The following is a 21536-nucleotide window of genomic DNA, read 5'->3' as shown; positions in this document are numbered from 1 at the left end:
CCATAGTCATGTGTGGATGTGAGAGTTGGACTATAAAGAAAGCTGAGCGTGGAAGAATTGATGCTTTTGAATTGTGGTGTTGGAGAAGACTCTTGAGAGTCCCTTGGACTGCAAGGAGACCCAACCAGTCCATCCTAAAGACAATCAGTCCTGGGTGTTCATTGGAAGGACTGATGCTAAAGCTGAAACTCCAATCCTTTGGCCACCTGATGCGAAGAGCTGACTCATTAAAAAAGACCCTGATGCTGGGAAAGATTGAAGGCAGGAAGAGAAGGGGACAACAGAGGACGAGATGGTTGAATGGCATCACTGACTCAATGGACATGAGTTTGAGTAAACTCTGGGAGTTGGCAATGGACAGGGAGGCCTGGCATGTTGCAGTCCATGGGGTCACAGAGAGTCAGACATGACTGAGCTACTGAACTGAACTGAAGAATGTTTCTAAAAGAATTCTGTTTTATGTGCGCTTCCAAATTTTTGCAAACTTAATACAAAGAGAGGTGATGGATTATCTAGCAGTGATACATGAAAGAAGAACAAAATACTTAAGTTATTATAGGGGCTTTAGAAAATATGGATATGGGGCAAAATCAATCACCATATCCTTTTCAAAAGGTTCATCTGTAGCTGGTCAGTAGTTTCTGTACTATTATGTAGGCAGAAAATCAAAGAAGGCCATAAATCCATAAAAAAAAAAAAAACGCCAACCCATTTGACTTGTGGTTAACTTGCAATGATATGAGTTGTTGAATCAAATGTGATAACATTTTTGTGTATTTGTTTTAAGGCTGGAAATTGAATCCAGTTGTGGGTGCAGTGTACAGTCCTGAATTCTATGCAGGTAAAGAGTTTCTCTTTGCATGATATTTTCTTTGTCTTTCCTACATGTGCTTTGCCTGCCTATAAAGAGTGGGTTTCATCAAATAATCTGAACCAATAAATTCCTGTCCTCCCAAGTTCTGAATGATTTTTTTTAAGGCAAAACCAAAAGTGTTCAAAAAATCTTAAAAAAAAATAAAGGGGAATCATGTAAGTTACATTGTGATATAAGCATGGGGCCACAGCCCCTTGTGATGTTTCACATAGATTTTGCCTCAAAAAAAGCATTGAGATTTTGTTCAAGAGCCTTTGAACAAATGTTTGGCTGTTCACACAGGTTTTCTTTCAATGTGCCTGAATGTGTTTTTGAGCCATACCTTTCCATTTGGAGTTGCATTTTTTTTTTCCCCTTGGCAAAGCAGAGAATTGGACTAATTATCCCAATGATGTGGCAGTGAGTTGGAATTGCAAAGAGAATTATTTAGGAAACTAGGAAAGTTAAGTTCTCCTTCTTTCTCCATTAATCAATGTTCCGTAGTGGTTCCCTTTCTCTCTGCTTTGCCTTCAAGGGTCTATATCTTTTTCCTCATCCCTTCCTTGCTGCCCACCAACGACCACTCAAATCCTCTGTCCCAGAAAACTTGGTCATCAAATTTGGGGAGAGAGTAACCTGGAAGCAACAGCAGCTGAGACTGGTTTTTTATTTTTTTGCTCGGCTTTGCCCGTTAAACTTCTACCAGTTATTTTTCCTGCTCATGAACAAAGCTGCATTGAACATCTGGGATGTTCAACCTAATCAACCTCAGTAGATTTGCCATGTAGAGGGTTGATAAGAAGTCTTGCTTCGATGTGGCCCTTGCTTTTTAATAAGGAGAAATCAACGACCCATTGGTCTATATCCACTCTTTTGTAATCTCTTGATGGTAAGCCACTCCCCTTGCTTTCTCTCTTCTGTGATGCTCTACATCGGTCATTTTCCTGAAAGTCAACACTGACCTTAGTGGATGACAAAGGAGTATAGGAAACTTTAATAGCTGCTCTAGCACAAAAACCAACTTGATTTTAAAAGATGGTAAATCTGGAAAGGCCCAACATGATAGCTGAGTTCCAGATTTTAGATAGACAGTGTTTGGAGTTGTTCTTCATGTGTGAATTTTATTACAAGCCTGGGCTACATCAAGGGACTCTAATAGTGAAGTAGTTGTGCTGACTCCTATGTGAGGGGGTGGGGAAGGACCTAGCTTTGAGACTTTCTATGATTATGTGGTGGGATCCACTTCCCACGAGGACATATCACGGAGTGAGAAACGTGGCTGTTACTCTCAGGCACCCTGGGATGGAACCCTGGTTTCTCTGCTTACCAGATGTGTGACTCTAGGCAAGTTGCTTAACCTCTCTGTGCCTCAGCGTCTTCATCTGTTCCGTGGGAGATGGTGGTAGTAACAAACTCACAAGTATTTATAAGAATTACATGGGTTGATATATGAAGAGTATTGGTGCATAACCGGCACCATATAAATGTTGGGGAAATACAGATAAATAAGTTAATGCCCCACCTCTCTGCCATAAGGGGAAAGTTAACTGAGAGCTGATTCTGCTGAATTCTGGGTGACCCACTAGACTAAAAGATTCTCTTCTCAATGTGAGAGACCAGTGCTTCAGGGATTAGGGTATACAATCCAGGGGGCACAGACATTGCTGGGGTTGCCCAATCCAAATCTCCAAATCTCCAAAGAAATGAAATCTCCCAAAAGGGCAAGGAGGAAGTTGGAAAGCAGCTTCTGTGTATTTGCAGGTGGTGCCCGGTAAGATGGAGTTGCTAGAATAGAAAGGTGGCAGATTTTCTCTCTGTGTGTGTGCCAGTGTGCATGTCTTCCCCCCAAAAATAATGAGATCAAGAACAGGAAGCTTAACACTGTCCTATGAGGAGGTAGAGTATGAATGTGTGAGTTGAATCAGAGAGAAGACAGTACATTTTTTTAGCCCCATGCAATATAATTACTGTTCACCTTTGGCTCATGCAGCCAGGAAAACACCAAATTATCTCCCTTACAAGTGACTTCAAACCTCTTTGCATGTATGTGAGTGTCTAAGAGGTTGTTAATTCAGAAGAAACCATCCAGAATGACTTACACATACAAGAATAGATGAATCGGTATAACTCTTAGAGCGTTAGAGCAACCATTGAAATGAGCCCTGGGCCCAGCCTCAAAAGTCAGGTCTCTGGACTCCAGGGAAAGAATCAGTTATTATAAGGGTTACTATTGACTGAGTATTTTTTGGTCAGGCCCTGTTTTAAGCACTTTACCTAAATGAATGTATTTGAATCCTCACAGCAGTTTCCCAAATGTGGAAACTAAAGTCCAAAGAGTTTGCATCACGGGATTAAGATTTCACAGCTGGTAAGAACCCGGCTAGAGTTGAAGTTAAGAGCCAGTGTTCTTTGCAACCAGCTTATTCTGCTTTATTTTTTATGAATGTTAGAAGTCATCATTCTTACTGAGCATGCCTTCTGATAGGAGATCACATTACTACTCTGTCCAAATAAGGCAAATTAAAGAGAGAAATGAAATGATCATTTTGGATTATTCCAACCACCATGCATGCTGCTTATGCTCAGTCGCTCAGTCACATCCAGCTGTTTGCAAGCCCACGGATTGTAGCCCTCTAGGCTCTTCTGTCCATGGGATTCTCCAGGCAACAGTACTGGAGTGGGTTGCCATTTCCTCCTCCAGGGAATCCACCATCATATTTAGATGTATTAACTGGTTGTGTCAGGGGAAGTTTTCAGGAGCCTGGACAACTGGATAATTATTTCTATGGGCTGCTCCAATAAACTTGAATCTAAAAAAAAGGTGGCGGCTGGAGACAGATAAGTAAATGTTACTTGAGGAATCTGAGTATTTGTGTTTGGTGTGGCCAGTACCTGGGCCGTCCTTCAGAACCAGAGGCTGTCTTTTTTTGCCCGTACGTTTGTCTGTGTAGGTAGACAGTGTGGGTGTGTGCTCAGTTGCTCAGTCGCTCAGTCGTGTCCGACTATTTGTGACCCCATAGACTGTAGCCCGCCAGGCTCCTCTGTCCATGGGATTCTCCAGTTAAGAAGACTGGAGTGGGTTGCCAGAGTTCATGATATTCAGAAATCTGGGAAAATGTTGCTGCGACCTCAACACTCCAGAACAATTCCTTTGAAATACTTGAAGACCCATAAACCCTGAGAATCCTGCTAGCTTCCATTTGAAATTTCAGGCACCTGTGTGTGTGGAATGCATATATGCAAAACAGAGCCGTAGAACTTATTCATTTCCATAACCAGGTATAATGCCTTATGTTATCCGTTTAAATATCCATGACTAAGAATCTAGGGGGCATTCGAAATTTCCCCAAGTATAAAAATAGTCAGGATTTATCTTGAAATTTTGAATGTGCCCCAGAGCTGAAATGAAGACCATGTCATTGATTTGCTGTGGGTATTTCATAGGTCAGCACTGTATCTACCTGAGATAGAGAACCAGCCTTATTTTATTAGTCATTTCTATATATAAGATTTTTGCATTAATGACAAAGATCACCATATCCCCATAGTATAATCATTGATTTTCTGAAGCTTATACAGAATTAACAACCCAGCCTCCAATTGTCTCCCAGAATGGGCAGGAAAAGTCCACATATTTTGTAAATTAAAATCAATATTTTCAATTTCTCCTTAAGGTAATTTTCCTAATTTAGTGGACTTTTCCCTAACATTTATTTTCTCTTTAATTATAAAATGGCAGGTTATTGATTTTCGTCTATACCCTCTTGACGCCCTGAGTGCATTTTTATTGCTAATGCAGGGTGGGGGTGGGGAGAACAGTTACACCTCTTAATGAGGATCTTTAATTACTAGCTGAACAGTATTAATTTGCTTTGATAAATTATGACACACACTCTCCCTCACACACACATTCCAGGGGAACCATTTAGAAACCTGTTATGAAAGGTCTTTCACTGGGAGTGGTTTTTCTGAACTCTCATCAAGTTATGCCTGTAAGGACTCTTTTAAATGCTTATCCAGTCCCAGTCTCCAGAAGCAGATATACCTAAATCAGCATATTCTATGAACATACATAAATCTCCTCCAAAGACAAGTGGATGGTTTCCTATAAAACTAAGCAGCAGCATTGATGATTTTTTTCTAAGCCTAATGATCTTCAGACTCCTTGAGGCGTATTCTCATGACAAATGATTGATAAGTCAATAGAAAAAAAAAGCCCAGGTGAGTTTCAAAGACTCCAGTCAGCTTCTATGGGCATTCCATTTTAGAGTCAAAATAAAATTGAAGGTACTAAATAGAAGAAGAATATCTGCAAATGTCCGTTGCCAGTGTGCGCATGCTAAGTCATTTCAGTCGTGTCTGACTATATGAAACCCTAGGGGTGTAGCCCCCAGAATTCTCTGTCCATGGGATTCTCCAGGCAAGAAGACTGGAGTGGGTTGCCATACCCTCCTCCAGGGGATCTACCTGACTCAGGGATCAAACCTGAGTCTCACGAATTGACAGGTAGGTTCTTTACCATTAGCACCACCTGAGAAGCCCACAATAGCATTTCTCAAGTTACTTAGTGTAATTAGAAACAGGATTTTTAAGAGGAGATCTCAACACTTTCCCTGTCATTGTGACAAGAGATTTTTTAAAAAAAATTATATCCTTAAGGGATAATCATGATATCAAGCCAACACAACTGTTGATGGAAAGCACTTTTAATCTTCACACATAAGTGAAACGAAATAAAAATAAATAACAGAAGGCTATACACAGTTGTCGACATGGTGCTGACAAATGGCAAATTCATCCATTTCTTAGTTGCTGGTAAGATGGCGACAGAGCTCACACACACTGTTTATCATATCTGCCAACTCATTTCTGTGATTAAATATTCCATCAGTGGGGCTATAAGGCAGCAGAGCTTAACAAGATTCATAAGATGCTCCACTTGAACATGCATAACTCACTTCCGTGGATGGGGAGCACCCCGCCTGCAGAGGAAAATTGGAACGGAGTTAAATTACTCCACAAGTCATGATCAATGGAGAAAGGAAAAGCTCTTCCAATGCAGTGCAGATCTAAGATAGGGTTAGGTTTTGATGATGGGAAACACACAAAATCAAAAGGAGAGAGATACAGAGCCAGTTAACTTGGAGACCTTGAAGACGATGATGAACAATAGTCTGGGTGGGGTGACACTATTATCATTAGTGGATTTGGCGGTGGGGAGAGGGGGAAGAAGGGGGTCCTGAGTGGATCTTTCTTCTGAAAATAAATATTTCTGGTTTTGTGGGGGTGTGAAACAGAATGACACATACTCCAAAAAGGGCATACATGGCTGCAAAGTCACATCTGAAAAGTGGCCAGGTCTTAAAACCAGGTTATCCTGGGGTTATAGGGAGGATCAGATACCATAATGAGTATAATAAAACTTCACAGACTATAAGGTAAGATAGAAATATAAGAGATTAGTGTGATCTCTGAAGTCGCCTGGATTGATTGTGTCCACGTCAGCACAAAGCTGGCCACAGACCACGTGACTTGATACCAGGCTAGGTGATGGGAAAGAGGATTGGGATCAAATGAAGAGGATGGATGAGCACTGTGAGATTGCACATCTCAAAAGGGCAGCTGTATTTGACCTTGGATTACCTGAAGCAAGGTATTGGTTTTCTGTGAGCTCTTGGCCACTGTGAACCATGATTCATCTAAGAATTGGGTCAGAAGAAGGTTAGATGTAGGTCTCCCTGCCAGCTGCTCCTCTACCCCCACTTGAGTTTGCTGAGTCCATTACAACTAATAGAATGACCTTTAGCCACACTTTTGGATGGACTTCTTTCTAATTCCATTCCTGAAATTTGGATACAGTAGCTTCTGACAAAAGTAAGATTTGTCCAGAATCTGGGTTAGCCTGACATTTGTTGCTGTTGAAAAATTTGGTCACAGTCCTAGACTTTGGGTTGGGCTTGGGGTAATCTACCAAAAGCCTGGGTACCAAGCATGCCCCATCTGGGGTGATGGTCTTAGCATCCTGAAATAGTATGCGCTTAGTTGCTCGGTTATGTCCGACTCTTTGTGATCCCGTGGACAGTAACCTGCCAGGCTCCTTTGTCCATGGGATTCTCCAGGCAAGAATCCTGGAGTGGGTTGCTGTTCCCTTCTCCAGGGGATCTTCCTGACCCAGGGATTGAACTCGCATCTCCTGCATTGGCAGGCAGATTCTTTACTGCTGAGCCACCAGGGATGCCCCTCTACAGCTCTGCACTTCCTTGTAGCCACCCGGAGGACCAGCCCTGCCTGGCCTCAGAGCCATGGCGGTGAGGAGCTGCTCCACATGCACAGTGACCTTTGGCTCAGTGATATTTTGTATAATTTACACATCTGCCAGATTCCAGTGCAATGCACTCCAGTGAACTGGAACAGAAGAGTCCAGATTGAAGTCCCCAAGCAAAGGATTTTCAGCCTGGAAATGTTCCACTTCAAAGAGTTTATCTTGTACATCTGTTTACCTTTGCCTCCCCTTTCAGTTGCAATTCACTGTGCTTCTCCCCTCTGCACTCTGCATCTGTCTTATCAGATTTCATCCCAGCCCAGCCCACATTTGGCCTTAATTTTTATCTGCGTCCTTCCCTGTCCCACAGAGGGACTGCAGCTCAGCTTTGATGGGGCCCTGTGGGCATTTTTGATCTTCAGATAGGATTAGAACTTGCTTATGTGCTGGAAACAGCATTTCCTAAATAAATGTGTCCCCATTCTATTGCATGGAAAGGCCATCAAGGCGAGCTACCCCCAAAGTGAGGAGTGTCAAGATGGTCCTTGTAGGAGATGCCCCACCTTTAGGCCATGGGAGGATGATGAGGTTCAGGTATGTGACTCTGGATAAATTTCACAGGGAAAGTTCTAGGCTGTCCTCATCAACATACTCAGCAATTTGAAACATCAGCAACATAAGACAACTTTGGGCACTTTCTCTGTGCCAAATTCTGCCTCTCCTCCCGTTCTTATAAAAATGTTATAGCCTTGTCTTCATTATAGAAATTATGAAACCAAGGTTTCACAGAGAGTTTCTCTCATTCATTTAAATCACAGAACTAGTATGTGAAGAATCTGTGTATCGTATGAGCATAACCCTTTTCTGGGCTTCCCTGGTGGCTCAGACAGTTAAGAATTTGCCTATGATGCAGGTGACTTGGGTTCGATCCGTAGGTCGGGAAGATCCCCTGCAAAAATAAACACAAAGCTTATTCCCTGGGGAGGTTTTGTGTTTCTGTTTAGCATTGCACTTGGTAGCAATTACACAATACTGCACGAATCCATGGGGTCAGCTGGCTGTCACTCAGTTACATGATGTCCATCAAGGGAGGGCCACAGAGAGAGGCTGTGAGTAAATTCACACATACCACTGGCTTCCTTTAACTCATCCTTTATATCAGAGTAGCAGGATCGAGGACCTGGGAAGCATCAAGCACTGTGGTAGGCGCTGGGGTAGCAGTGATTCCCTCCAGAATTTGGCAGAGCAATAAAGGATTCAGGCAAATAAACTCAGGTATAATAAATAATGGGCTTCCCCAGTGGCTCAGTGGTAAATAATCTGCCTGCAGTGCACGAGACGCAGGAGACATGGGTTCAATCCCTGGGTCAGGAAGATCCCCTGGAGGAGGGCATGGCAACCCACTCCAATATTCTTGCCTGGAGAATCCCATGGACAAGGAGACTGGCAGGCTACAGTCCATAGGGTTGCAAAGAGTTGGGCATGACTGAAGCGAATGAGCAGGCGTGAACACACATAATAAATAATGGTACCTCCTGGAAGACTGGAAAATAGCCAGGCTCTCTGCCTTAAAAGGGGTGCCATAAATTAGTTGTGAAAGGATAAGTAAGTGTTTGCCAGGAAAGAAGGCAGAGAGAAAGGCATTTTACTGCTGAGTAAGAAGGAATTTGGTAGTGTACAAAGGAGTTTTTCAACCTTTATCTTCAGAATCCATTGAGAAAATTCTAAAAAGAAACAAAAATAATACAAATGCTTGATGTTCATCTGAGATGGGAATTACTGGGGCAAAATCAGGTTTCTCCAAAGGCTGCAAAGTATTGACTAAGATCAAAGAGGACCTTCTAGAGAGAAGTTGCAAAAGACTTGATAATACCATAATCTGGATTCTGGTTTATCTTCTGATGGTTGACAAAGGCTTCCCTGGTGGCTCAGACAGTAAAGAATCTGCCTGCAATGTAGGAGACCTGTGTTCGATCCCTGGGTGGGGAGGATCCCCTGGAGGAGGGCATGGCAACCCACTCCAGTCTTCTTGTCCGGAGAACCCCATGGACAGAGGAGCCTGCGGGCTACAGTCCATGGAGTCACAAAGAGTCTGACACAACTGAGTGACTAACACACAGACAGACACAACCTATTGAAAGCTCTGATTAAAAAAAATAAGAAGAAGAAGAACACTTAGTGATGAGTTAGTACCCAGATCTATATTCAAAACAAATAGGAGTCTAATCATGAGGAATATATGTGGATTAACCCTGAAAGACTGAAAGATGTAAGAACACATTGGTTAGAAAAATTAGGGTTAGGGTTAGCGTTAGGGTTAGAGTTAGGGTTAGACCCCAGGATAGCAAAATACTGTTCAATAACCAAAGCTGTTACACTGATAAAAAGTCTCCTAGTTTTAATCTAAAGACTTTTCTTAGGAAAGAAAGCAAATTACCAGAGATTTTAAAAAATTATATGGATTCATTTTTCTCTTTAAGTTTTAACTTGAGCTGCCATTCTGTCATAAACCATTTTGTTTCTAAGTTTTGTGTGTTTTTTTTTGCTTTCCACTTTTAGTGTTCTCTTCAAAATTTATGGTTCACTGTTATTAGCCCAGGCAATGAAGTTGTTGTGTAAATAGAGACATATTGGCCAAATATTGTTTAATATACTTTATGTTAATTATATGTATATACTTATTCTCTAAGCATAAAATGAAGTGGTCCCTTTTTCTTTTTAAAAAATGTAGTGTTGAAGAACCAACACGCAAATGGCAAAACCCTACTTAGACTAACTGCATTGATGACAGTTAATGCAATTCCAGAACTTCTATGGAACTGTTACAACCCATTACAGTCAAAATATTGGTTTATGAAAAATTAATAAAGCCAATGGAAAATGGACTCCAGCATCTGCATTAGCTATTAACACCAAAAGAATCAGCCAGAATTAATTATGCTGCATGATACATTCTAATGAGTTTTTCATTAAGCTGTATACCATTATGGAAACTAAACAAGGATTATTCAAAGAATAATGCCAACGGCTGTTTTTGTTTTTTTTTGAGAGATTAAATTAGTTAATGGGTTATACATTTAAATCTGATGCAAAGGTTAATCGATGTACACTCATAATTGTATTAAACTCAATATCATTTGAGAAACAAGAACACCCCAATATCACTGATATTTCCTCTGAAGAAAAATATGAGTTTATTTGTATGTTTCTAGTGTTTGTTTGATATATTGATACATGCGGTATTGTAAAGACTGAAACCTACTGTATTAGTTCTCTGTCATTTCAAAACCAATTTTCACCAGGTGAAATATTGTCCTTGCTGTCAGCTTCTGTGTGTGTGTGTGTGTGTGTGTGTGTGTGTGTAGTGTGACAGGCATATTTATATAAATGTATCTTACTACTCTTTGAAAGGGGCTTCCCAGGTGGTGCTAGTGGTAAAGGTGGGGGTGGGCATAGATGTGGGTTCAATCCCTGGGTCGGGAAGATCCCCTGGAGGAAGGCATGGCAACCCACTCCAGAATTCTTTCCTGGGAAATCCCATGGACAGAGGAGCCTGGTGGGCTACAGTCCTTTGGGTCACAAAGAGTCGGATACAACTGAGCAACTTAGCCTGCATGTGCTCTTTGAGAGATTCAAAGTTGAAGTATTTTTTATTCTCACCAAAAGAAAGAGGTCAGGATTTAAACCTAATCTGGGATAAGAAGGAAATTCAAGATGAATCTCTACAACCATCCCATGAGTACACCCAGTTCCTCCTAAAATCCAGTCCTGTAATAGGAAGTCAAGTATAAGAAGGGGGCACCAGGGAGAGCTTTTGGGTGTTTTGGACTCTTATAGCATCGTAGAGGTTCTTACCCCAGAAGATGAGAGGCAGAGAGAGAGAAAACCCATCTGACTCCTTTGCAGAGACGCCACTGTTTCCAGCCAAAGCACAATTTGTAATTTGTGTTTAACCCCAAGCAGAGATTGCACTCTAAAATATCTTCAGGAGCAGAGACTGCACCCTAAAATATCTTCAGGAGGAGGCTGTGAGATAGGTAAATGAAATGTGCAAATTGAAAGAGATACTAAGTGTTTTGCACTTACTTCCCACTCTTAAGATGTTTTCCATTAATTCTGTTACATTTAGCATTATGTTGTTGGTCAATCAAAACAGTATGTTTTTGTGGTTTAATCACTAAGTCATGTCAGATTCCTTGCGACCCCATGGACTGTAGCACACCAGGCTCCATTGTCCATGGAATTTCCCAGGCAAGGATACTGGAGTGGGCTGCCATATCCTTCTCCAGGGGATCTTCTCAACGAAGGGATGGAACCCATGTCTCTTGCATTGGCAGGCAGATTCTTTACCACTGAGCCACCAGGGAAGCCCCCAATCAAAATAGAATAGTAGTTACCAATTTGCTACTACTGTATTAAACAAACAAAACCAAGAGAACAAAATAAGTCCCCAATGGATCATATTTTGAGATTCCAAATAGTAGTGATTACTATTTCTGTTATTATTACTGAGATCACTTACTGATTAGCTACTATTTGCCAAACCCTTTCGTGTGATAATTTTAATCCTTACGATAGGACTCAATGAAATTGATAGTTTGTCCCTGTTTGGCAGATATGAAAACTGGAGGCTCAAGGTTATTAAATGATGAGGTCCAAAGAAACTGAGCAAAGCTAGAGATCAAAACTAAGCCTGGAAGTTTCCTAAAACCATGCTTTGCCAGCTACTCTATCTGAGCTTAAGGATTCACAATTTCTCCTCTGTTTCCGTCCTCCTTGTCTTCTTTCTATTTTGCGAGTGGGATTTTTTCTTATCTACAGAAGATACAACCTCCCCACAGACTTCCTTGGTTGGATTTAAAACCCTACCGCAGATTCTTCAAGTTGATCAGGAGCTTCTAGATGTAAATAACATCTTTAGCCTGGAAGAGTCAGATGTTTTCAGCCAGAAGATGACTGCAGAATCTTTAGACATAGTTTTGTTGAAATGAGTTTGGTGAATATTTATTAGGCCTTGCCTGGAAAATTGCATGGACAGAGGAGCCTGGTAGGCTACAGCCCATAGGGTTGCAAAGAGTCAGACACGAATGAATCGAGTTATACACATGCACACAGGCACGGGTTATTTATCATTCCAAGGTTAGAGAGGATATTTTATCAACTCTAAACCAAGTATCACTGTTGGTAAGTTTCATGAGAGAGTCTGAGCTTCAGAGTCATGCCAGGCTGGCTCAGATTTCGATTTTGTCTGATGTTTTTCTGCCTCTCAGCCTTAGATTCCTTGTGGGTTTAATAAAAAAAAAAAGTTCCAGTGCTTGTAGAACATACTTGGACCAGGAGCAGAAACTCAGTGTCATCTTATCAGTCTTCTTAATACCAGCTGTATTTAAGATTGTTTATATAGTTCTTGGATTTCCCAGGTGACACAGTGATAAAGAACCTGCCTTCCAATGCAGGAGACTGGGGTTCGATCCCTGGGTCAGGAAGATCCCCTGTAGGAAGAAATGGCAACCCACTCCAGTATTCTTGCCTGGAGAATCCCATACACAGAGGAGCCTGGTGGTCTGCAGTCCATGGGGTTGCAGAGAATTAAACACGACTGAGCAGCTGAGCACACATGTACACCCTATAGTCGCTTCGTTACCATGTTACCATTGCTGGTAATCCTGGAATCCCCTGAGAGCTTGTAGAAATGCAGACTCTCAGGCCCCACCCCATGGGGTCTCAAAGAGTGGGACATGGTGGAGCAACTACTTTCTTTCATACCTACTAGATCAGAAAGTTCATTTAAAAAGTATCCTGGCCCAGCCCATTGATTCAGTGCATATTAGCCTTTGAGAAGCAAGGCTCTAAGATGGCCCTTATCTATATACTGATGCCTGTGATCCAGAAGGCCAAATGCCTTAGGCAATAAAGCTTATTTTCATTGTTTGTCTTGTATTTGAATTGTTATCCTTCCACAAATGCCTTATGGGACCATATTTCTCCTTGTTCCATTCAAACAACAATGAATTATAAAGAAATTTGGGTGAAGAGTTAGAAAAAAAGAACATGTCTTCAAACTCTTTGGGGGATATTCATTTTTAACAAAACAAAGAACATTTAAAAATTTTGGCAAATATTGATAAAATGATACCTTCTGAAATTTTTAGTGCCCACTTCCTGGGAAGGGGCTAAGGCTGTCCTGAAAGACAATTATTTGTAGTATTGTTCCAAATAGAAAGTAGACCTTAGAACAAGGGTCCCTAAATGTGTTCCATAAAGGTCCCGCAAGGCTCCTCTGTTCATGGAATTCTCCAGGCAAGAATAGTAGAGTAGGTAGCCATTCCCTTCTGCAGGGGATCTTCCTGACCCAGGGATCAAACCTGGGTCTGCTGCATTGCAGGTAGATTCTTTACCATCTGAGCCACCAGGGAAGCCCTACAGGGGTCCAGGTAGCAAATATTTTAGTCTTTGTGGGCCATATGTTCTCTGCTGCAATTACTTAGCTCTGTCATTGTGGCATAAAGCAGCCATAAATAAGATGCAAGTGAATGAGTATAGTTGTGTTCCAATAAAACTTTATTAATACTAAAATTTGAATTTTATATAATTTTTGCCTGTCACCAAATATTATTCTTCTACTGATTTTACTTTCCCCTCAGTCATAAACATGTAATCATTCTTAGCTCATGGCCATACAAAAAGGTGTAGGCCAGATTTGGCTAAAAATCTTCATCCTTAGCTCATGGCTAAGGTATGGCCAGATTTGGCTAAAAATCTGTAGCTTGCCTTCACCTAATTTAAAAGATTAGTTTTGAATCCCTGAACTGTTCACCTGAAACTATCACAACATTGCTAATCAGCTATGCCCCAAAACAAAATAAAAAGTTTTTTAAAAAAGATTAGCCTTAAGTCCATGGGTCCAGAAATCCCATTGGTTTATTTTGCATTTAGCACCACAGTAATTCTGTCTGTGTAACCTTGGGCAAAATGCTAAAACTCTCAATGTCTCAGTATCCCCATCTGTTAAATGGGTATAACAGTAGTACTTGTCTTATAGGGTAAATTAGGGGATAATCCAAAGGAAACATTGAGAGGGTTTGCCTGGCACATAGTAAATCTTCAATACGCAGTTTTTGGAACTGTTACTGTAACATATGAGGATCCAGTATATTTATTATCTTATTGAGTCAATTAAATATTTTCTGTAGAATCCTCTATTAGCCTAAATTTGGGAGGCAGGAGAATAAAGTGAAGCGAGTCATTACATTTTTTAAACAATAAACAATCAGGGAGAAAATTGTACAGATATCTGATGTACTATCCTTTTTCTCTGCAATTTTGTCAAAATAAAAAGTGAAAAGAAAAAAGCGATGTGTTTCTAAATAGGAAAATCAAAACTTCTTAAATAAATTGGAATGAGGGATTATTTACACTATAGGCAGATTCACTCCAGGGCTCCTTTAAATATGGAAATCCCTTGGCACAATTAAAACATGATTTGATTTATAAGAATTAAACATACATGCTGCATTTTCTGCAGCCTCTCTGCCTAAATGGAAATACCTCGGTACGTAAAACGCTCCCATAACCCTTCAGAGAAGCTCATCTTTCAGGCATATATAAAAGCTTTAGGTATTAGCTGTGAAAATATGCTTACATGGATTAGCTCAATGCTAGTCTATGTTCAAAAATGCGTAACTATAAAAGCCAAAATCGTCCACAGCCCTTCGGGGCTTTGGGTAAATTTGTCAATTGGAAGCAGTTACCTCCATTGGCAGGAACCACATGGCTATCTCCCCAGTCTCTAAAGAGAACAGAAGTTTGATGCTTATATGACCCTTCATAGGGAACCCTCACGATAGCTCATTATTGATCCTTAAGGCTAAGGTAGGGTTATTATGACAAAGTACCATTGACTGGGTATCATCTCTTCAAAAACAGACATTTATTTTCTCACAGTTCTGGGGGCTAGAAGTCTGAGATTTGGGAGTTGGCAGGATTTGACTTCTTCTGAGACCTCTCTCCCTGACTTGTAGATGGCCATCTTCTCCTGACTCGTGTCTTCCCTCGGTCCGCCCTCTGAGTCTGTGTCCTAATTCCTCTTTTTTGGGGACATCGGTTGTTGGAATTAAGTCCATTTTACCTTAATCACCTCTTTAAAGATGCTTTCTCCTGAGCTACTAGGTGTAGGACCTCAGTGTATGAATTTTGAGAGACCACCACTCAGTCCGTTACAGTAGAGCAAAGAGTGTGTGTGTCTTTTTTCTGGATGAGAAACCAAGGGTGACCTCTCTAGGACTGTGTAATTGATGACTGCATGCCTTCTTCCACAGCCAGCCTCCGCAGAACTTAACAGGACTAGCTCAAACTAGAAGTGAGGTACACTTTGATGTTGAAATGCTCCCAAGCAAAGACAAAATTGGTCAACGGACCATAGGGTCGGGATGAAAAGTAAATCAATTCTGCCTCTGCCCACAGAAGTATTCAGACCAAAGATATGTAACCATTTTCATTTTTCTTCTAAATATATGGAGATGACCCAGGGCCTGGTTTACTCTGAGCTCATCTGCAGAGCCTTGCATTGCTCTGCTGGGCTGCTGATTGTTGTCCAGTCACTAAGTCATGTCTGACTCTTTGTAACCCCATGGACTATAGTCCACCAGGCTCCTCTGTCCATGAGATTCTGGACAAGAATACTGAAGCGGGTTGCCATTTCCTTCTCCAGGGGATCTTCCTGACCCAGTGATTGAACCCATGTCTCCTGCTTGGCAGGCAAGTTCTTTACCACCTGCCAGATGGAGACAAATAGATCCAGTTTCTAGGAGGAGGAGAAGTGAGTGGGAAGGGAAGGGAGTTACCTCAGGGGAGGGAAACTTCCAGGGAGAAGGACCAGCCTGTGTGATGACCTGGAGGTGTGAAACTGTGCCCTTGTTCCAGTTGGCTTGTGTCCAATTTCATCACCTAAGGGTTGGCAGCAGAGAGAGAAAAAAAAAATGTAGACACTTTCTCCTTCCTGTCTGCTAGGAGACACTCCCGCTAGGCTGCTTCTTGCCCTTCCAAGGGCCAGAAATGGTCCTCTGCACAGTGGGGAATCTCCAGGTGAGAAGCAGAATTGAGCTACCCCATCTGAGGTCTGGATCCTGGCTCACCGGCCCCTGCGGGAGATGCCAAATCCTGCCTGAGAGTGGCCCTGGGGATGTACTTCTTGCCAGACTTTGGGATGCTGGTGGTTGTAGCACTCTGAGTATAAAGTGACAGGCTTTGCCAAAGGCTCCAGTGATCCCAAGATCATGGTCGGTCACATGGAGCCCGGTCCCTGCCAGTTGCTGATAGAGTCATCAACATTGCAGGAAACAGATGAGCAGGCCGCCCAGGTTCCACTTAAACTGGATGAGTCAACCTTCAAAGAACCAGAAAAGAGGAGGAGACAAGTGAGACCTGTAGTCATGCAAATCCCCAGCTATCAACAAGGGACAGAAAGGTTGGCTGGGAAAAGCACTGTTTTTATCAAAGAAAACAGAAATGAGGAAGTCTTTAAAAAATTATCATTTAATCACATTCTTGAGTCCCTCTGAGAGCCAGGTACTTTGGTGGGCATGGCAATCCACTCCAGTATTCTTGCCTGGAGAATCCCATGGACAGAGGAGCCTGGCGGGCTGCAGTCCACAGGGTCGCAAAGAGTTGGACACAACTGAAGTGACTTAACATGCACGCACGGGGATAAAAGGATGAGTATGATTTGGCTCTGATCCAGGGGGATTATCTGTAGCTGAGGACAACATGTAAATAAAAAGCTGTAATTCAGCATATCAAAGGATCTACTAGGGAGATTTTGAAGTGTGATAGAAGCATAGAAGATGGAGTAATTAATTAACCCCTGGGGACTGGGAAGAGAAGCGACTTTTAAACAATGAAGAAGGGTCGAGGTGGACGGCCTTTCTTTTTTTTTTTTTTTCAATTGAACCACATGTAATTGCTAATGTTCAACCATCTTTGACATAAGAAAAGTCAATTTCATATGGTTTAACCTAAATCCCCTGGAGGAGGAAATGACAACCACTCCAGTATTCTTGCCTGGGAAATCCCACGGACAGAGGAGCCTGGCAGCTTACAGTCCACAGGGTCTCAGAGAGTTGGACACGACTTATCCACTAAACAACAACAAGAAGAGCAGGAATAGAAGTTTCATCTCATCTGCCGAGGCTGACCTAGTGGTAGTAACTGCCTGGAAACTGTCAAGAATGACAGGATCCCAGGCTAATAGAAAAAGATACTATTGAAATTTGATGAAAGGTTTCTCCTGACTAATGGGTGGATAGATACTGGAATAGATGGATAATGGAATGGGTAGATACTGGTATAAATTGAACATACCTGCCATCCTTAAATTCTAAGGAATTTATAAGCAGAGGCATAGAAGTCTGAGAAATACCAGTATCAGCACAATAATTAGTTCTTGGTAGTTGGAAGTGGTGGGTCTATATTTGGGGGTGATGGCAGGGGCAGATTAGAGACTCAGTTCGAGAGACTCGTTAGAAAACTCAGTCAACGCTGTATCAAAAAGTGCCTTAAAAAAAAAAAAACTTTTATTGGAGTATAGTTGATTTACATCATTGTATCTCATTGGAAAAGACTGATGCTGGGAGGGATTGGGGGCAGGAGGAGAAGGGGACAACAGAGGATGAGATGGCTGGATGGCATCACTGACTCGATGGACGTGAGTCTCAGTGAACTCCGGGAGTTGGTGATGGACAGGGACGCCTGGTGTGCTGCGATTCATGGGGTCACAAAGAGTCAGACACGACTGAGCAACTGATCTGATCTGATCTGATCTGATTGCTCTCTACTGTTTAGCAAAGTGATTCAGTTATATACATACGTACATCCACTCTTTTTAGTTTCTCTTCCCATATAGGTTATCTCAAACTGCCTTGATGACCTTATAAACACTTTTTTTTAGAAAAATATATTTTTATTGAAGGATAATTGCTTGTCCATATTATGTTGACTTCTGCCATACATCAACATGAATCAGTCATAGGTATACATATGGTACACACTCTTTATACTGCTGTTTGTACCCTGTTCTCTGTTTGACTTTTTGAATAAACACATGTTAGCTGCCCGCACCTAAAAATACACGGAAGTGGCAGTGTTCTTCTATGCTCCTTTGGTTTTCTTTACTTCAAAACTTTCTTGTAAGAAAAGGTCACCAAGTACTAAGAGAACCTACAATAAATACTTTGCAAATTAAATTGGAGAATGTTTTCAGATAAAATAAAAACCAAGTCCTGTGACAGTATGGATTTTGTTTTACAAAGGTCAAAATCATCGCATAAAGATTTTTTTTTTTTGCTACAAAGAGAACATCCAGAGTTATTTCTATCTTTTTCTAAGGATCCACAGCATAAGAAAATGAGGAAAACATCATTATGCACTTCCAGAATTTAGCTTTCCAGAGAGAATCTGTGTGGTGTTCCAGAGGGCTTCGCTCTCTCACAGAGCACAGTATTGAAAACTGTCCCTAAGTCCTTAACTGCATGATACTGAAATGCCCTTCTGGATATGTTTTTGCTACCATTATAATATTTTTGTTTGGAAACCTGAGCACCAAAGGAGGAGGAAATGGCAACCCACTCCAGTATTCTTGCCTGGGGAGTCCCATGGACAGAGGAGCCTGGCAGGCTACAGTCCACGGGGTCACAAAGAGTCAGACATGACTGAGCACACAGGCAAACACACACCACTCACTCTAGAGGTTCTCACCCCCTCTCGTTGACGTTGGAAAAGACAGCAAAGGATTCCGGAAGCCCTTCTAGGGCAGGTCTCCAAGGATATAGGTGAGTTGGGAAGTCAGGGCTGCTTCTCCTGGGAGATGGCTTCCCAGTGGTAAGGATGACAGCAGAAAAGAGGAACAAGTGGAGGCAACTGACCTTGCCCAGCCAAGGAAGAGAACAGAAACCACGGGAGCCCTTATCCTTCATGAGCAAGGGGCTTACAGGTCCTCAAAAGTCTCTCTCATTCTTCTCAAAATCTGAGTTTGAGAATTGCAGGTCCAGGATTGCAGGACCGATAACTCAAAAGATTCCTGACCCTGGTCATCCTTGGAGCAGGTGGTCGTTCCACAGGAAGTCATAGATCGAGAAGATACCGTAGGATGCCACTGCTCCGCCCCGCTGCAACATTCCACTTTGCAAGGAAGATCCCAGGGTCCTTTGTCTAGATCAGGGCCAGGAGAGGCATCACTGCCACGTACCATGGTCCACAGGCTTAGGAAGCCGCCTCAGACACTGCAAGGCACAGAGCTTTAGGGAAGAAACTGAAAATGCAGAAGCCAAAGGTGGTTTCACCGGAGTCTGCGATGGGTCCAGGGTGGGTCCCAGGGATGGCCAAGTTGCATTTATTTTCTTCCCCTGCCTTACGTATGCTTTTCCCCTGAAGAAATGATTCCGAAAAAACTAAAATGGGGGAAAGAGGACAAATTTTCCTGAAATAAATCAATGCATGTGCTTACCACTTATTCAGTTGAGCACATCTCCAATAGTACGTACGATTCATAACCTTTCCTGGAGGTAGGTATATTCACCCTCATTTTCCAGATGGGAATCCCAAGGCACAGAGAGGTACAGTGACTTACTGAGATCACACAGCTAACTAATGTCTGCATCAAGCTTGTTGGCCATGTCTCTCCGGTATTTCTTTCTCTTTTTTTTGGGATGTGGACCATTTCTAAAGTCTTTATTGAATTTGTTGCAATATTGCTTCTGTTGTTTATGTTTTGGATTTGTTTGGCCCTGAGCCATGTGGGATCTTAACTCCCTGACCAGGGATTGAATCTATACCGCCTGCACTAGAAAGCAAAGTCCTAACCACTGGACTACCAGGAAAGCCCCATCTCCGATATTTCTAAAGCTCCCTTTTGAGTATGCCGTGCTGCCTCCATTCCTGATCTGAAACCAGGCTCCACTACCAAACCCCATTGGAAAAAGAAAAGATGAGCATGTGATGGGCTGGGTGGTGGGCTCCTACCAACCCCCTCTGACTAAGGCAGGGGGCTTCCCTGGGTGTCCCCATCCTGCGCTCGGGGGTGTGGCTGTGTTTTCATTTCTCTGCCTTTCTCGTTTGTGTTGCCATGAGTCCCCAGGTGTAGCAAGCGTGCCTGTTCCCAAACCAGATACCATCTCTCTCTCTCTCTTCCGTAGGCACCGTGCTGTTGTGCCAGGCAAACCAGGAGGGATCTTCCATGTACAGTGCCCCCAGTTCACTTGTATATACTTCCGCAAGTAAGCCAGTTCGCGTGGCTCTTTTTTGTTTTGTGATATAAACCTGAGTCTAATCACCTTCCCTCCCATGTAAGTGCTCTCCCCCTCCCTCCACACCCCCCTCCCTTCTGGCTTTCTGCGAGGTGAAGCTGATCTTCACAAGCATGTCTCCATCTTTCCCTGTTGCCTTAGCATCTAACCCCTCTGCTCATTACCTCTGAATCCTTGCCCCAGCCATTCTCTGTTAGACCTTTGTCAGGACGGGGGGCCAATGGATGGGACGCTGGGCTTTGGGTTGGGGGCACAGGGGTGGGAGGGAGGGCACAGGTGGTTGCCTGCCTTCTGTCACAGCTTTGCAAATGTATGTGAAAATAACTTACATAAAATATGCAGGCCATCCAAGTGGCACCCTAGCCTCACAAAAGGTGCTTGGTTGGTACTTGTGGGCATGGTGTTCTCATGGTGGGAAATATCACTAGCCTGTGGCCGGAGACTCATTTGCAAGGCTGTATTATCCTTTGTGATTCCATTGAAGAGGAGGAAATGAGAGGAATGTGTGGTTCTCCCCCATTTAACTGGGGGTGGGGGGAAGAAATAATAATTTAAAAGCACTTTAATAGGTATGATTATAGCCACAAATTCCTAGAAGGAGGAGACCGAAAAATCAATGTGGAAGAAGAGATCACAGTGTTGGCAAGAAAAGACCAAGGATTCCTCTGCTGGGGATGGGTCCTCTAGGGTGGAGATGTAGTACCCCACTCCCACCCCAACTCCCAGAGCAGGTTGAAGAATTCAAGGTCTTGCTGAGTCCACCATGGTTCTCCAGCTGGTTGGCCCCTCCTCACAGTCCCTTGGCACAGCCAAGAAAGACCTTCCCATCTCTTTCATACAATGTGTCTACACCCTATGGAATCTCTGTAACTTCCCAATGGGTCCCCGCTGGGATAGATGATCAAGAGTGAGTCTGGGGGCCAGAGGGGAGGTGGGCTGCTTCTGAGATCAGCTAGAGGAGGGGGTGGGTGGGGGTCAGAGGCAACAGCTCAGAGTAATTAGGATAAGAGACTGAGGGGAATCTTTACCAGCTACCAAGGTCAAGCATCTCAATTCCCAAAGGCTGAGACAAACCAAACTCTTTGCTGTCGGGGCAAAGGTTAGAAACAGTCACCGGGAAGCC

General features: G+C 42.7%; 1 protein-coding gene across 25 annotated transcripts in view; it reads left to right on the top strand.

Annotated features, from left to right (window-relative positions):
• Positions 1 to 21536, top strand: part of RBFOX1 (RNA binding fox-1 homolog 1) — a 2446597-nt gene that overhangs the window by 2331175 nt on the left and 93886 nt on the right. For 20 of the 25 annotated variants that reach the window (XM_086375894.1, XM_086375900.1, XM_086375889.1 and 17 more), the window contains 2 exons: positions 788 to 841; positions 20303 to 20383. In XM_086375894.1, coding sequence (XP_086232020.1) covers positions 788 to 841; positions 20303 to 20383 — 135 coding nt within the window. Of the gene's footprint in view, positions 1 to 787; positions 842 to 1388; positions 1515 to 20302; positions 20384 to 21536 lie in introns of all 25 variants that reach the window. The other 5 variants (XM_086375909.1, XM_086375910.1, XM_086375903.1 and 2 more) reach the window with 2 other exon arrangements.

This window comes from Bos grunniens, chromosome 25, assembly GCF_055505025.1.
Source record: "Bos grunniens cultivar Pamir isolate PY7600 chromosome 25, Bosgru_T2T1.0, whole genome shotgun sequence".
NCBI lineage: Eukaryota > Metazoa > Chordata > Mammalia > Artiodactyla > Bovidae > Bos > Bos grunniens.
The sequence above is the reverse complement of the archived record's forward strand: the minus strand, read 5'-3'. Positions and strand labels throughout refer to the sequence as shown.